This window comes from Miscanthus floridulus, chromosome 14 (genome assembly GCF_019320115.1).
Source record: "Miscanthus floridulus cultivar M001 chromosome 14, ASM1932011v1, whole genome shotgun sequence".
Taxonomy (NCBI): domain Eukaryota; kingdom Viridiplantae; phylum Streptophyta; class Magnoliopsida; order Poales; family Poaceae; genus Miscanthus; species Miscanthus floridulus.
In genome coordinates this window covers 75,652,137-75,668,011 of record NC_089593.1, presented here as the reverse complement: position 1 = coordinate 75,668,011, position 15,875 = coordinate 75,652,137, and the positions used below count along the sequence as shown (strand labels likewise).

Below are 15,875 nucleotides of genomic sequence, written 5' to 3'. Positions count from 1 at the left end.
CTCGCGAAGAATCCGGTTCTCCATGACTGGAGCAAGCACATCGACGTAAAGTTACACTTCCTCATGGACTATGTCGATGGAGGGCATATCGTCATCGAGTTCGTCGAAACTGGTCGGCAACTCGCGGACGTCCTCACCAAGCCACTCGGCCGTCTTCAACTCACGGAGCTGAAGAAGATGATCGGCATGGAGGGGGTTCAAGGGTAGCAGAAGGATTAAGGGAAGAATTGTTAGATAATCTTCTGCATCTCCTGTGTGAATGCGCAATAGGTGAAGGCGGTGTCGAAAAGAGCTCCCTGCTACTACACTATAGCAGCTGCAGGGACAGGCGCCGAACGGCTCACCCGCCACACTGTAGCCACAGCAGGGGCAGACGCCAAAGTCAGCCCTGCTGTCATATCTAGTAATTGTAGTAGCATGGCAGCTGTACTAGGACTAGATGGATAGAGTTGTAGATATAGTTTGCCACTGTAACTCAGTAAAGTGAGTTCAGATTTGCCATCTCCTATACAGAGCTCCGGCCAACGCTGATGCCTCTGCTGTGTGTGTATGCTCCATCCCTCTCTTCTTCTACATCTAGCCATAGTGTGTGGTCAGACAACGTCTGTCGTGCTCGGCCGTGGTCGGCAAGACTGGTGAGTGGTCGACTCACCTGAGCAGGTGATCTACTGGGTCAACAGTTTCATGGGCTTTGGAAAGAAAGGGTATCTTTTCCACTAAGTCCTTGTACAAATTTATCACCAACAGAGGGGTGGTCAGCAGGGTGGCTGGGATTATTTGGAAATGCAGGATGCCATTGAAAATAAAATTCTTTCTTTGGCAGGTCTTTAACAATAAACTACAAGTGGCTCAATCTCTTCTGAAAAGGGGTTGGAAAGGGGATGGCCATTGCTGCTTTTGTGGGGAACTAGAAACGGTTGATCATATCTTTTTTCAATGTCACTTAGCCAGGTTGAAGGAAATATTTCCTGGGATTTCTTTCCCCAAGTCCTTACTGGACTTCTCTGAAACTTGGCTGCAGGGCAAGGGGCCCCTTTCACTTTGTTTGATTATGTTCATATTTACATGTTTCTCATGGGCTTTGTGGACCTCAAGGAACTAGATGGCTATAGAGAAGAAATTTCCAAAAGCTCCCACTAACATCATCTATGTTGCTTTATCCTTCATGCAGAAGTGGAGTACGTATCTTGCTTAAGGAAGCGGATAGGGAGAAGCTATTGCACATCAAGGACGCCATCATGATGAGCTGGATAGAGAAGTTTACTCCTAGTACAATGGTGGTGACAGATGTGTGTGAAATTTGATTCTGGAGTCTTTTGCTGGCTTTATGCCTGGTCAAGTGTTTTAGTGTCTGCGTTTAGTCCAGCTCTTGACTGTTCTTTTTCATTTACAAACTGGTATCCCCAGTGATGTAAAGCAGAGTTCATTCTCCTTAAAAAAGTGATTTTTCCTTGTTTCAAGATAAACTGGACTTTTGATAACTTCCTATTACCTCTCACTATGTTGAAGTATTGAACTACGTACTACGCAACATATAATTGACCCAAATGACTAAGTCGATGAAGGAAGATGAACAATTCACTTGAACTTCAATATTAACATTCTTAGCATTATACTATTACCACCCGACATAAGACTATTCTATAATACAGAGAGCTTAGTATTATTTGGCTCAACTTACTGTTTGTGCTAACGCGGCCTTAGGTGAGTGCAAACTCACCCATATGTTTTTTTATAGTTTTCCAAACAGTTTAAAATACTACCTATAAATCTGACTCACTACGTTTGACTAAATAGTTTTTCGTACGAGAAAAATTTATGGTCGGTCCTTCAACTTGGCAATATTTGTCACCTAGGTCCCTCTACTCTCAAAATGCTATTTCTGAGTCCATGAACTTGGTTTTTGATATCATCCAGGTCCAAACGGATCCTAACCCACTCTATACGCTGACATGGCATGCTGACTGTGCATTGACGTGGCTCCTACATGTAAGGCTCCTACATGTCACCTAGATCCGTCTATTGTCAAATGCTATTTCAGAATCCATGAACTTGGCTTTGGCAACTCCAAAAGGGTCCTCAGAGCAACTCCAAGAGACTAGCCAAAAGAAATATCTGAATTTAGTGATTTAGCTATTCTCTAAAATGAATTTTATCTAAAAAAAACTAGACTGCTCCACCAAGCTATCTAAAATGAGACTCCATATTCAAACCAGCTGCCACGTCATCAACTTCGTATTTTCGGATCACACCACCTAGAACTCACGTTCGTCAGATTGGGGTTAGGACTGCTGGTTCCAGCCGCCAACAACAGTTCAGCTGGTCAAACTTCCCTGTCGCTGTCAACAAGTTCAGCTCCCTCCAAGTACATGTATATGCAAATGCAAGCACTGCGTGTCCTGATCATCTGCTAATAAGCAGCACACAGAGGCCTGAAACGTTGCTGCCGTCCTGCACCATCACAACAACAGTTAACATGGCAACCATTCTTTGGGTTGTGGCTAACTGCAGGTTGTAATCCCTATATATCTATTAATGTAGATTAATATTCTCTTCACCTTTCCTCGCAAGAATAATCGGTTGGATTTAGTCAGGATGCTGTTGCTGACTAGATCTTCCATTTGATCTGGTCTAGTCTTGCAGCGTGCGAAAATTCGTTCGCTGTCAGGAATAATTAATTCGTAGCTTAGCCAGATAAGCTGATCCTTTACAGTCAGTCACCGATATGATAACTAACTGCCTGACTTTGACTCATCTTTAGCTTTTGTATGAACTAGCGAATTTAGTCATTATCACAGTATGTTTTTGATTTCATAAAAAAAAACAGTATGTTTTGATCACTTGGAAGCTGAAGTCAGTCTGAATTGTGTCGCAGAGTTGCAGTAACTGACTATCACAAGCAATAAAATCACACAGAATAAATGCTCTATCATGTTTTTTTCTTCTTCTCGACACTAGGATCTTATATCAATTATGTACTGACTTTTACTCCTTGTAGTTCCAGGCTTCTAGCAACAAGTAGACAGTTCACCCAGTTCTGTACGTTGGCTCTGTAGAAACAAATCATGACGTGAAACAAAACCTATCTACCAGTTGTTACAGATATGGTCACATTATTAATACTGCTTGGCCCCGTAGCAATGGAGGCCTCTTCGTTTCCTACGCTACTCAGATTGAAATATGCAGGATGCTTAGGCTTAACCAGGACCATAGATTTGTTGCTTAGCATTGCAACGACATCTAACATCGTCGGACGATCAGCTGCTTTCTCTTGTACACACAACAATGCAATGTTCATACACCTCATCATTTCGTCTGAGTGATTAATGGTGTCCAATGATGAGTCAATGAGCTCGCCCCATCTTTCCTCTTCATATAATTTCCATGCCTGTTTGTAATTTCATCAAAGAATTGTATATTTATATGTATAGGGTACAAAATAAACAAAATAATTTTGCAAGGTACATGTGCATCCAACTCACATATCCAAGGAGATTGATGAAATTTCCATAGTCTTGGCCGCCAGAATTCCTTTTACCACCAAGGATCTCAAGAACGAGAACACCGAAGCTGAATACATCAGATTTGATTGAGAAGAGACCCTCGCAAGCATACTCCGGAGACATGTAGCCACTGAAATGAAACATATAGTATATGTTAAATTACTGTATATATATGGTTTAGCCAAGCATAAATTTCCATTAGTGCATGATCAGTTTATATGAAACTTACTATGTGCCAACCACTCTTCTTGTAGTGCTTTCTTCAGTGTTATTTGAAGTAAAGATTTTTGCTAGGCCGAAGTCTGAAATTTTAGGATTCATTTCACCATCCAAAAGAATGTTGCTTGGTTTAAGATCTCGATGTATGACACGCAACCGCGAGTGCTTATGTAGGTAGAGAAGCCCATGTGCTATTCCTTCAATTATTGCTATACGTTTGTTCCAGTTCAGTAAAGCTCTTCTATTTTCATCTGCAAATAGATTAATCTATTTCAGTTACATAGGGACTGGATTCATGGCCCTGACAGAAACAATTGTTCGAGTAAGTTTTTGTCCTTTTGATGCTTCTACGAAAATTATGTCTAAGATAAATTAAGAAATGTAAATGTGTTACCAAAGATGAAGAAATCCAAGCTTTTGTTTGGCAAGTATTCATAAACCAATATTTTCTCCTCTTCTTGAGAGCAACACCCCAAGAGCCTAACCAAATTCATGTGTTGGAGTTTGGCTATGAGCTGGACTTCATTTTTGAACTCCATGAAACCTTGTCCGGAATGTGAAGAAAGTCTCTTCACCGCTATCTCCAATCCCTCGGGAAACTGGCCCTGGCGGAAGAGATGTCAAAATTTAGGGCCAGTTTCCTTGAGACAAAATGATGATAGATATGATGTTGATATAGTCGTCTATTTCCTCAGCGATAGATATGATGTTTTTGTATTTACTTACAGTACCTTGTAGACAGCGCCAAAGCCACCTTGCCCAAGTTTGTTTTCTTCTGAAAAGTTATCTGTGGCCTCCAGTAACTGTTCAAACTCAAACACGGAGAACTCTGATGAGCTCTTCCCTTGCCAAATTAGTTCTTCCTGTGCCTTCAAGTCCCTAGTACGCCTTGATCCTGCTTCTAATCTCTCCACTTTAGTTGAATATTTAGACGAAATACTTTTTATTTTTAGTCAAAAGTATTCCGCTAATAGGAACAAATTTAAACAAAGAGCATGACAGAACAATACACTTCAGTTTGAGGTACCGATTATCACACCTTTTCTGTATGATCTAAGGCAAGGGCAGCAGAATATGAAGCAGAGAAATGCTGCCGCTGCTGGAGGAAATACAGCTATCAGAATTATCCAGAAATTGTACATACGCCCTGATACCAACATGATAAAATTCAGTATTCATCATCATCATCATCAGTATTCATCGGCAGCAGGAATTACAACCATGGGAACTTACTCTTGTGTTTCACTGGCGCCGTAACCGGCGTAGGCGCCGATGGCCGCCCGACATGCAGGATAGGCTTGCTGTCGTAGAACTGATACGACTCGTACCTGAAAAAACACCGTATGACATGGAGCTGTACTCCCATCGGCAGTGTCATGTAGTTGAGCGTGCCGAGCAGACTAGTAAGACACGCCAAGCACTTGCTGTCGGACAGGTCAGGCGTGCACTGCGCCATGGAGTAGAACACAATCATCGGGCTGTCCATGACGCCCGTTGTGAACCGCCCCGGCGTCGTGCTGGCCGCCGTTTGTATTGTCTTCACCAGAAGTTCGTTAAGGAGGCCCACGGTGAGGGCAACGTCATCGACCGCGGTGATGTTGATGGTGCTGCTCCAGTTGCCCCAGCTTTTCGTGTTCCGCCTCGTATATGGAATGTCGTCGCCATTGTTGTTTCCACCCGTCGTATTGGAGGACGAGAGGATGTCGTCCGCGGAGTAGACGAGGGAACAGCCACCACCGTAGTAGTAGGCAGCCTGGTAGCACTGTAACTGCTGCGCCGGCGAGAGTGTCGAGTTGATTGCGTCGAAAGTGGTGGCTACGCACTCGCCGCAGGTGTTGTCGTTGTCGACGTCGCCGCGGCAGAGCGCAAGAGCGTAGACGGCGTCTGGGGGTTGGCCGAAGACAGTGGTGGCGAAGTGCACCGGGGAAGAAGCGGTGTTCTTGGGGAGGGTGGCGGCGACCTGTTTAAGGTTGTGGCAGAATACGTCGGCGGTCGCCCGCGGGAACAGCGTGATGCCGCCCAGCACGAGCAGAAGGACGATGCCGGAGACGGCGTTCGCCATGGCTAGAGGCCAACCTACTGACGCCTCGTGCTTCTTTGGTCTTCACCTGCCGGCTAGATGGTCATGCTTTGCTCAGTCCTCTTATCTACCACCGTTCAACAATTCATCGCAAAACGATCACATGGAAAAAAATATTCAATTAATTCCTCCCTGCCTTTAAATTATTATTAGGAGTACATGCATGGTATAACCTCCTGCCGTCCTGCGCACCAGTCCAATCTTTGAAACTGGCATTTTTCGACAGTTGATTTCCGCACTGGCCAGTTGCTTTCAGTAATCAGTAGTCACTACTACTAGTCATTATAGTTTTGAGTCTTTTACTTGTATGCCATTAAAAAAGATGGTCTAATCGTCTATGTCCCTAAAAAGTTCGATCTATCGTCAGTGTCCAAGCTCAAAAAACTTTTCTCTCTCACGCCATTCTGTCACTAACGGTGTGAAATATGGGTGGCAAAGGACTTGAATGCCCCTGGAACTTTTGTTTCTCATGTGCCACTGCCTATTGGGTGGCACCGTCCTGGAACTTTTTAAGGTGTTGCATTTAATTTGCAGATACTTGTGTAGTTGATCTATGTTGTAATTAAGATGAGTGACTTGAGAATTTGATTTATTTTCAGAGCATGACTAATGGTAGTCTGATGATTGCCCCCTTTTTTAAACAAAGGGCAGTGAGATACCGAGAAAGAGATGCGATAATATACGAAGGACCTAGTTCCAAGTTTCTAGGTTTCTTGCTCCAACTGCCCCTTAAAAAAAACTGCCTCCTCCATCCAACACTTTTCTACCGATGCCACCGAGTGTAGCTAGTATTGTTTGTAAATACAATAATGTAACGACAAGTACACTGAATGCACGCACAGATGCACTTGCTACTCCTCTCGCTCCAAAATCACAATATATAGTCCGATTGATGACGAGCAAATAAAGCTAAAAGTGAATTCTAGCTTTAATTTAAAGAGCCATAATTAATAATATATAATACACACCACGTACATATACGGAACTGAAGGGGCACTGTACGTTGTACGTACGTACAATTATACTCTGTCGTAATATAAGTATACACCACACGATGAGCCGGCGTTACGTTGATGCCTGCATGCATGCGCATGCATCGCGTGGCTACCTGCTAGCTGCAGATCAAGATAGAGTGATGATAGACGACGATGATACGGTGGCCGGCGACCGACGGCCGGCCGGCCGGAGTGATCGATGATGATACCGATGAGAGTACGACGACGACGACGACGTGAGCGATCGAGGTTGGTCAGATGTTGATCTTTCCGATGAGGGGTATGCCGATGGCGGTGACGATGAGGGTGGAGGGCACGCCGAAGACGATGTGTTGCCAGAAGGTGAGGTCGTAGGCGTTGCGCGTCGCCCGCCGAGCCTGCTCGCACACGATCAGGTTCGCCGCCGACCCCAGCAGTGACAGGTTGCCCGCCACCGTGCTCACCCACGCCAGCAGCAGCCACGACCGAACCACCGCCGCCGGCGAGATCAGCGCCGCCGCCGAGGTCACCTCGCCGCCCATCAGAAGCACTGCATGCACGCAGTACGGACCAACCAATTAATAATTAATTAGCACAGGTGCTGAGGAACATGCATGCCAACCAATTAATATAGCACGCATGCAGCTACGTATAAATACGTACGTACCTGTTGGGACGTTGGATGCTAGGTTGGAGAGCAGGAGGATGATGATGGACAGCACGGAGATGCCGCCGACGCTGTTGACCTTGGAGTAGGGCGCCATGAAGTTCCAGATGGCCACCGGCAGCCCCGTCTTGTTGAATCCGCTCACCGTGATGAACATCCCCGAGAAGAAGACGAGCAGCGAGTAGGACACCGTGTTGAGGCACGGCTCGGAGTCGCGGAAGTCGACGACCACCAGGGCGATGGCCGTGGTGATGGCCGTCCACGACATGTTGAGCCCCACCATGTAGGCGATCACCATGCCCACCGTCACGATGTACGCGAAGCTCTTGAGGAACAGCTTCCGCCGCTCCTCCGTGCACTGCATGAACCACGGGTGCTTCGTGGAGATGTTCTCCGTCATCAGCGGCGACATGTACCCGCTGCCGCCGTTGGTGCTGCCCAGCTGCAGCTTCGGGCTCCGCTCGACGCCGGCATGGGCCCCGGCACCCTCCTCGACGGCCTCCATCCGCTTGCCGTCAACGTCGATGGGGCTGCTGCTCCCATCCAGGTCCTTCCAGTACATGCACAGCAGCATCACCATGTTGACGGCCATGCCGGCGAGCATGGCGGGCAGGATGCCGAGGAGGAACTTGGGGAACGGGATCTTGCTGTTGAACGCGATCACCAGGTTCTGCGGGTTGCCGATGGGCGTCGCGCTGGAGCCGATGTTGGCGCTGGACGCCAGCGCCAGCAGGAAGGGCTTGGCGGGGAGGTTGCGCTCGGCGGCAAGCTCCAGCACGAAGTCGGCGGCGAGCTCGAGGGAACAGGCGGCACATCAGGGATATCTGGTTGTTGTCGAGCTCGAGGTCGGTGAGGTTGGTGCAGCGCGCGAGCTCGGCCGGGATCGGGCCGGACACCTTGTTCACGCTGAGCTGAAGCTCCTGCAACGACGTCAGGTTCCCGAGCGATGCCGGGATGTGGCCGGTGAGGCCGTTGATGGAAAGGTCCAGGACGGTGCCGCCCAGCAGGCAGTGGCACATGAGAAACAAAAGTTTCAGGGGCATTCAAGTCCTTTGCCACCCACATTTCACACCGTTAGTGACAGAATGGCGTAAGAGAGAAAAGTTTTTCGAGCTTGGACACTGACGATAGATCGAACTTTTTAGGGACATAGACGATTAGACCATCTTTTTTAATGGCATACAAGTAAAAGACTCTATAGTTTTCCAGATGGGCCGGGCACGATGGGCCGGCCCAGGCACGGCCCGAGAAAGCACGGCCCAAGCACGGCCCGGCCCGGCAGCCTACGTGTCCGTGCCTGGCACGGCCCGCCCCCGTGCCCGTGCCTGGGCTGCCAATTCGGCCCATGGGCCAGCACGGGCACGGCACGGTAAAGTGGCCTGGCCCGCTAACGGCCCGCTATCCAGGGAACTCAGCCGTCCGATCTCCCCCTGATGGATTATGGCCGTTGGATCCAGGGCAACGACGTCGCCGCGTATATAAGCCGGCCGGCCTCCCCCGCTCCCCACCCACAGAAACCCTAACTCATTTCATCCTCTCGGGCTCGCTGGCCAACGCTCTCCCTCCTCTCCTCTCTGGCTCTCGCCCTCTCGTCTCCGACGACGGTGGCGAAGGGCAACGGCCCCTCCCAAGGGCGACGGCGACTCGCCGTCATCCCCGCGGACCCCGCCTCCTCTTCTCGTCCTCTAGCAGCCGTAGCTCTGGAGCTCCGACGATGCAGGTAACATCCCCTTCTGCTCTTCTTCTTCTTTCTCTCACTGTCACTGACTCACTCCCTCTTCTGCAGATCCGCGGATCCGCTGCTGCTAGGAGCTCCGGCTCCGCCGTCTTCGTCGCCGGCGACGTCTAGGTAAGACACCCTAACCCTAGCTCCAAAGCCTAACCCTAACCCTAGCTCCGATCTGCTCCGTTCTTGATTTCTTTTCTTGAATCTTGAGTTCTTGACTGATGTTCATGTTCTTCCTTTCTTCTGGAGCTCCGACGATGCAGGTAACATCCCCTTCTGCTCTTCTTCTTCTTTCTCTCACTGTCACTGACTCACTCCCTCTTCTGAAGATCCACAGATCCGCTGCTGCTAGGAGCTTCGGCTCCGCCGTCTTCGTCGCCGACGACGTCTAGGTAAGACACCCTAACCCTAGCTCCGAAGCCTAACCCTAACCCTAGCTCCGATCTGCTCCGTTCTTGATTTCTTTTCTTGAATCTTGAGTTCTTGACTGATGTTCATGTTCTTCCTTTCTTCTTCTTTTGGCAGACGTTTGAGGCCAGGGCAAGTGAGGATGCCGTCCCGACCTCCCTCTGTCTCTGAGGACACGGTGGAGGCTAGTGCCACTGCCATGGCTGATGAGATGGAGAGGGTCCGTGACCTCCCTGGTGATGACGACGACAACGACATGGGCGACGAAGAGGTAGAAGAGCTCTTCGGCCGTGGAGCTGTACCTGGTGCAGCTGGCGTAGAGGACCCCATCGACCTTGATGGTGACGAAGGTGGTGGTGGAGAAGAAGACGGTGAGAACGCCGACGACGACCAGGTATCACGCCCCTCTACCTCTGATGTGTGGCAAGATTTCCAGAAGCTCTTCAAAATGGGTCCCAAAGGTAAGAAGATCAGGTATGGTGCTGTCTGCATCCATTGCAAAAAACAGTACTCTGGTAGATCTGCAGGTGGCACTAGCCACCTCCGTCGTCACAGGGATAAATGTGCTAAGAGGCGAGAGAAAACTAGGGGGTTTAGTCAGACTCAGATTTCTTTTAATCTTGATGGCTCTATGCGTAATTGGGATTACTGTCCTATGCGTGCTCGTACTGAACTATGTAGATTGTTTACTAGGGTAGATGTTCCTATCAGCTTTGGTGAATCTGCTGCATTTGAGGAATACATTAATAATGCTCATAATCCTAAGTTTCAGGCTGTCTCTACACAAACCACAACTAGAGACTTAGCCAAAATGTTTTCTGATAGAAAGAGTAAGCTTGTTGAGGTACTTGGTTCTGATTCTGTTAATTGTGTGTGCCTTACCTCTGATATTTGGTCTGGCAAAGCCAAAGAGGATTATCTTAGTGTTGTTGCTCATTACATAAACCCTGATTAGCAACTAGAGAAGAGGGTTCTTGGTCTTGTGCTTATTGATTGTTCCCATAATGGATAGAACATTGCTGATAGAGTTGCATCTGTTCTTGGTGAATATGGTGTGCTTGAAAAAGTGTTTGCTGTTACTTTGGACAATGCTTCATCTAATGTTTCTGCCATGCGTATGCTAAGACCTATTTTATCTAAATATCTTGATCTTGAGGTTCTTGTAGAGGATCCAAGACATCCTGAAACTGCTGTTACTACTATGTTCTTGCATCAGCGTTGTGCATGCCATATAATCAACCTGATTGTTAAGGAGGCACTTGATTATCTTAAATCTTTGATTGAAGTTTTTAGAACTGCAATATCATTTTTAAACTCATCTAACCAGAGAATTGCAGCATACAAAACTATTGCATTGCTTCTAGTTATAGGCCTAGAAAGTTTCAGTTGGACATGGATGTAAGGTGGAACTCTACATATCTCATGCTTAAGACTTTGTTTCCTCACAAAGATCCTTTCACCACTTTCATACATGCTAACTATCCTAGAGGTGAGGGAGGTGAGTTGCTTCTAACTGAAGAACATTGGGTTGTTGCTGAAAAAGTCTTTAAGTTTCTTGAACTGTTCTATGATGCTACTGTTGCCTTGTCTGGTGTTTACTATCCTACATCCCCACTTATGCTTCATTATCTGGTTAAGATTGCTATACACCTGAACAAGTATGCTAATGACATTCATCTGAGGAATGTGGTTCAACCTATGGTAGATAAATATAATAAGTATTGGAGGGACATACCTTTGCTCTATTCTTTTGCATTCATCTTGGACCCTAGAGCTAAAATGAAGGGTTTTACAAAAGTGCTAAGGAAGTTGATGAACCTTACCAGTATAGACTACATTGCTTACTAGGTTGGCACTAGAGCTAGGCTTACTGATGTTTACAATAAGTATGAGGAGAAATATGGAGCTGTTAGGTTGAGGAGGACTGTCCCTCAAAACCTAACTAGTAAGAAAAGGTCTGCTTGGGATGAAATATATGATGATGATTCTAGTTCTTCTGGTGGGGGTACTTCACTACTGCATTCTACTCTTAATCTGTCTAGAGATACATCTGCTACTGCTTTGTTGCATGCTGCTACTTCTTCAGCTTCTAATGCTTCTGAACTTGTCTCATACTTAGATTGTGATACTGTTAGCCAGTTGGATGATTCATTTGACATCTTGAGATGGTGGCATGAGCACAAACTGACATATCCAGTGCTGTCCATCATGGCAAAGGATGTTTTAACTATTCCTGTCTCTACCATATCTTCAGAATCTACCTTTAGTATGACTGGCAGGATCATCGAGGAGCGGCGGAGGAGGCTGAAGCCGGAGACGGTGGAGTGGCTCACCTGCATCAAGGACTGAGAGTTGGCGGAGGCAAGGCTGCAGCACAATGTGGAGGACAAGGAGCTTGAAGAAGCATTTGAAGACCTCTATCTTGATTAGTGCTCCCGCCGCCAAGGTAAATCATACCCCTAAGTCCCTAACTTCCTCTTCTTCTTTTGCTAACTGATTAGTAATCCTAATGCTAACTCTGTTCTTCTTTTGCAGCTGGCCAGCTGGGAGCTTGAAGCTTGAAGCTTTGAAGCATTAGTCTTCATCTTTATTACTTTAGTCTATACATTTAGATGGAACTTGGGTCTGTAATATGAGAACTTGGACAATGATGTAAGAACATTGAACATTTGAACTTTGTAGCTAGGCTGTACTCTTTTTTTGACTAGGGTTTCTCATAAGGGTGAGTTTTACCTAGCAGGTTTTTAGTGAGGCAGCCATTGCACATGCTCCCATATTCCTATTTTTTAACTCTTGTGTGTTTGCTCCGTTTTTGTTTCTCCAGTGCTTTGGTTAAAATGTGTTTAGTGCCTGGGCCGGCACGGGCACTAGCGTGCCACCGTGCCTGCTGGCACGGCACGGTTTACACCTGATAGTGCCGTGCCTGGGCTGCCACTTCGGCACGGTGGCACTATCAGGCACGGCACGGCGGGCCGCCGTGCCGCATAGTGCCGTGCCTCGCCGTGCCGTGCCTGGCCGTGCCCGTGCCCGTGCCCGTGCCCGTGCCGTGCCGGGCGGCCCGTTTGGAAAACTATACTAGTCATCGATCAACTCGCGTCATACCATAGAAACCATCTAAAAATTTACTCGGTCTAATCTTGGAAACTGGCTGCGCATGTATATATTGGCGCTAGAGAACTATGTTTTTAATAAGCTTTAATTTCTCCATCTAAAAATCTACGTGATCTTTGGCTCTTTGCAGTGTTGCCGGCAAGACGTTGGACCCTTGGAATGGGAAGCACCTCACTTCAGGGGGCAGACAGATCCTCAATAACAGTCGCTTGAGCAGTATTCCTCTCTATTGTATGGGATTTTACTGGTAATAGGACGGAGTACATAAAAAAATAGATTTCATCAGAGCTAATTTCCAGTGGCAAGGGGCCCAAGACAAGTTTAAATATCACATGGCCAAATGGAAGATGGTGCGTAGACCCAAGGACCAGTGGATCATCAATACTAGGACCATTTTTTGAAGAAAATGGCAGGAGTTCTGCCGCTCAATTAAGTTAGGAAAAGAGTTTTATGTACACTTTGCACCTTAGGTGCCTAACACCATGGTCCTAACACCAAAAGAGGAAAAAGACGCCTCATTGCTAGTTGGCCTCCACACCAAACTTCATAGCCCTATGTCTTTGCACTATATCCTCTTTGGTCGAGTATGCGACCTGCTGCACCGTTTGGAACACATTTTCGAATATCCTCCTATTTCTCTCCTTCCACAGATTCCATATGATGCAGATAACAATTCCACCATTCGGCCAAGGAGGCAGGGTCTTGCTGTGGGAGTTGCACAGATAAATTTTCCCATGTCAGCACCTGATCTCACATGGCTTTTGATGAGGACATGACACCTATGGGTACGCCCGTGAAAGTTAAAGACAAGGTGAGCTCGTTCCTATGTTTGCATAATGATAAAACTAAGAATTTGTTACTACCTAATATTGGTAGTCCAAATGTGTTTAGGAACAATGGTGATGATGATAGAGAATGGATATGCCATGAACAAGACCGATCTCAAAGTGCAAATCCATCAAAGTTGACCATTCGGTTCACCGGCAGCACGACACTACTTCATTGGGAAGGCCATAACTCCTTCATCCGGAGTGAGTTTGACGTCGATGAGCACTTGATCAAATGGATCTGGTTTGACCTCAATATCACATCGGCATGGCCTCCAAACCATCACAACAAGTTGCCGCTGTTTGTGCCAAAAAGCTATGTCATCGTCGTGGGCCTGATATTCATCCTTGGGACTTTGGCCCAAGTTGGAGCACGCCCCAAGGAGATGGAGAACACCTTAGAGATGCCCAAGGATGTCCTCCTCCTTGGCCACCACCTTAGAAGGCAAGCAAGGACGTCCAAACCAAGTTGGAGACCCAATCCATGTGAAGTTCGAGTCCATCTCGGGCTCTAGAGCAGTCTGTAGTAAAATGGACGCACAACTCGCATACGGACTCTATTTTCGACGATCCAAGTATGGATGGAAAGATAATTTGATAAGGTAACCAATGGAAGTGGTCCCACATTAAAATTGCTTCAGAATCAACTGGAATCATCGAAACAAGTTAGCGTCCAGAATCTGTCAGGACGCTGCGTTGCCGTCTTTCAGGCCGTTTGGGCCTTGTAACGTGTCGAGACTCCTTGACGTGAATAGGGGTCCTTGGATGCCCCTTAAGCAATATAATCCGTAGTCACCACCTATGTTAGGGTTTGAGTTTTGCTTTAGATTAATCTGTCTTTGAACAGTCGCCGATATCGGTTTGTGAAACCCCACATTCGAGTGCTTAATCATATATCCACAATTGTCACTATACTAGAGTTGCGTTTTATCTTGTTCTTGCTTGTGTTCTTCGATTCGTAGCAGGGATTAGCCTTCTTGGTGAGGTCAACAGAATTGTGACACGGTTAATAACCAGAGGAGACGTGGTGCTAAGGTTGCAGGGTTCGGGTCTTTGTGATCTGAAGCTGGATCGGTGTGTCGCTTTCCGCCCAAATCGATAGTTATCTTGAACCTGATGGAAGATCGGGAACCCCGTCCCCATCAGGTTTTGCAAAGGGGCACAACAAGAATAAATGTATCCCTATCTCTGAAGGGCCGTAACACAAGATACAATGGTCCTGATGGGGCCAATCTCTCATTTGCAGATTATCCACCATAAGGATTTTGTTGTGTAGGAGGATCCGGGCGTGAATTTTGCACTTATTCTTTGCCCGCGCTCTCCAGATAAGTTCATGCTAGAATTTCCGGTGTGATCCATGAAACTGAACCATGTACGCTGAGCGGATGGAGTAGTTTCCATCAGCCGTCCATTTCCATGTAATTGTGTCCTGCACATTGGGTTGTAACTGCACCCCCTACATTCTGATCCATAGGCCAACAAACTCCTAGACCTGTAATGTCGAAGTGATGCACGTACGTAGTGATCTGATCCAATTACCGTTGTTCAATTCTTGGTGAACCGTCATGTTCTTCCTACGCACTAGTTTGAATAGGTTCGGTGCCAAATATCTAGGTGCCTCTCCCTCTGACCAGCTGTGGTGCCAGAAGCGTGCCCTGTTGCCATCGTCAATAGTGACCCTAGTGGAGGCTTTGAAAAGCAGACGATCCATGTTGTTGCACGACACGTCCATGCCCACCCATGGCTTTGGATCATCTCCCCACTCCTGCTAGAGCCACCGGAGGCGCGGGGCTCTTCCAAACCTATCCAAGTCCAGCACACCCATACCCCCAACTCCTTGGGCCTACAGACCATCGGCTAGTTCACCAGATAGTGTCGCCCATTGACGTTCTCCTCTCCTTTCCAAAGGAATGATCTTCTAATTTTGTCAATCTTCTTCCTGGTCCACACCGCTAGTGGGAACACTATGAGATGGTAAGTAGGCATTGAAGAGAGCACCGTAGTGACTAAGGATAGCCTACCTGCTCTGTTCATCATCTTTCCTTTCCAACCCGGCAATTTCTGGCCAATGCGCTCATTGAGTGGTTGCACGTGGACCTTCTGTAGAGATCTTGTATGTAGCTGTAGCCCCAAGTACCTGCACGGGAAAGATTCTCTTGTCCCTGTGAATGAGGCCAAGACATGATCAAGGTTGACATCTTGGCATCTGATTGGGTGGACTGTGCTTTTCCATAGGTTTATGTGCAGGCCCGACATTGTGCCGAATTCATGTAGGATGGTCGTGGTGGCTTCTAGATCCTCCTTGGTTGGGTTAATGAAAATTGCTGCATTATCGACATGCATAGAGATTCTCCATCTTG

General features: G+C 47.2%; 2 protein-coding genes across 2 annotated transcripts; both read right to left on the bottom strand.

Moving 5' to 3' along the window:
- Nucleotides 1–2,859: 2,859 nt before the first annotated feature.
- On the bottom strand, nt 2,860–5,784 carry LOC136504962 (putative cysteine-rich receptor-like protein kinase 20). Its single transcript, XM_066500018.1, has 7 exons — nt 4,956–5,784; nt 4,762–4,869; nt 4,454–4,623; nt 4,117–4,327; nt 3,733–3,973; nt 3,483–3,633; nt 2,860–3,388 (listed from the first exon to the last, which is right to left on the bottom strand). The coding sequence occupies exons 1-7, from the start codon at nt 5,782–5,784 to the stop codon at nt 3,083–3,085; spliced, it is 2,016 nt and encodes a 671-aa protein (XP_066356115.1). The 3' UTR covers nt 2,860–3,082.
- Nucleotides 5,785–7,047: 1,263 nt separating this feature from the next.
- On the bottom strand, nt 7,048–8,486 carry LOC136503771 (silicon efflux transporter LSI2-like). The gene is made up of 3 exons (XM_066498743.1): nt 8,340–8,486; nt 7,444–8,245; nt 7,048–7,326 (listed from the first exon to the last, which is right to left on the bottom strand). The coding sequence occupies exons 1-3, from the start codon at nt 8,484–8,486 to the stop codon at nt 7,052–7,054; spliced, it is 1,224 nt and encodes a 407-aa protein (XP_066354840.1). The 3' UTR covers nt 7,048–7,051.
- Nucleotides 8,487–15,875: the final 7,389 nt, after the last annotated feature.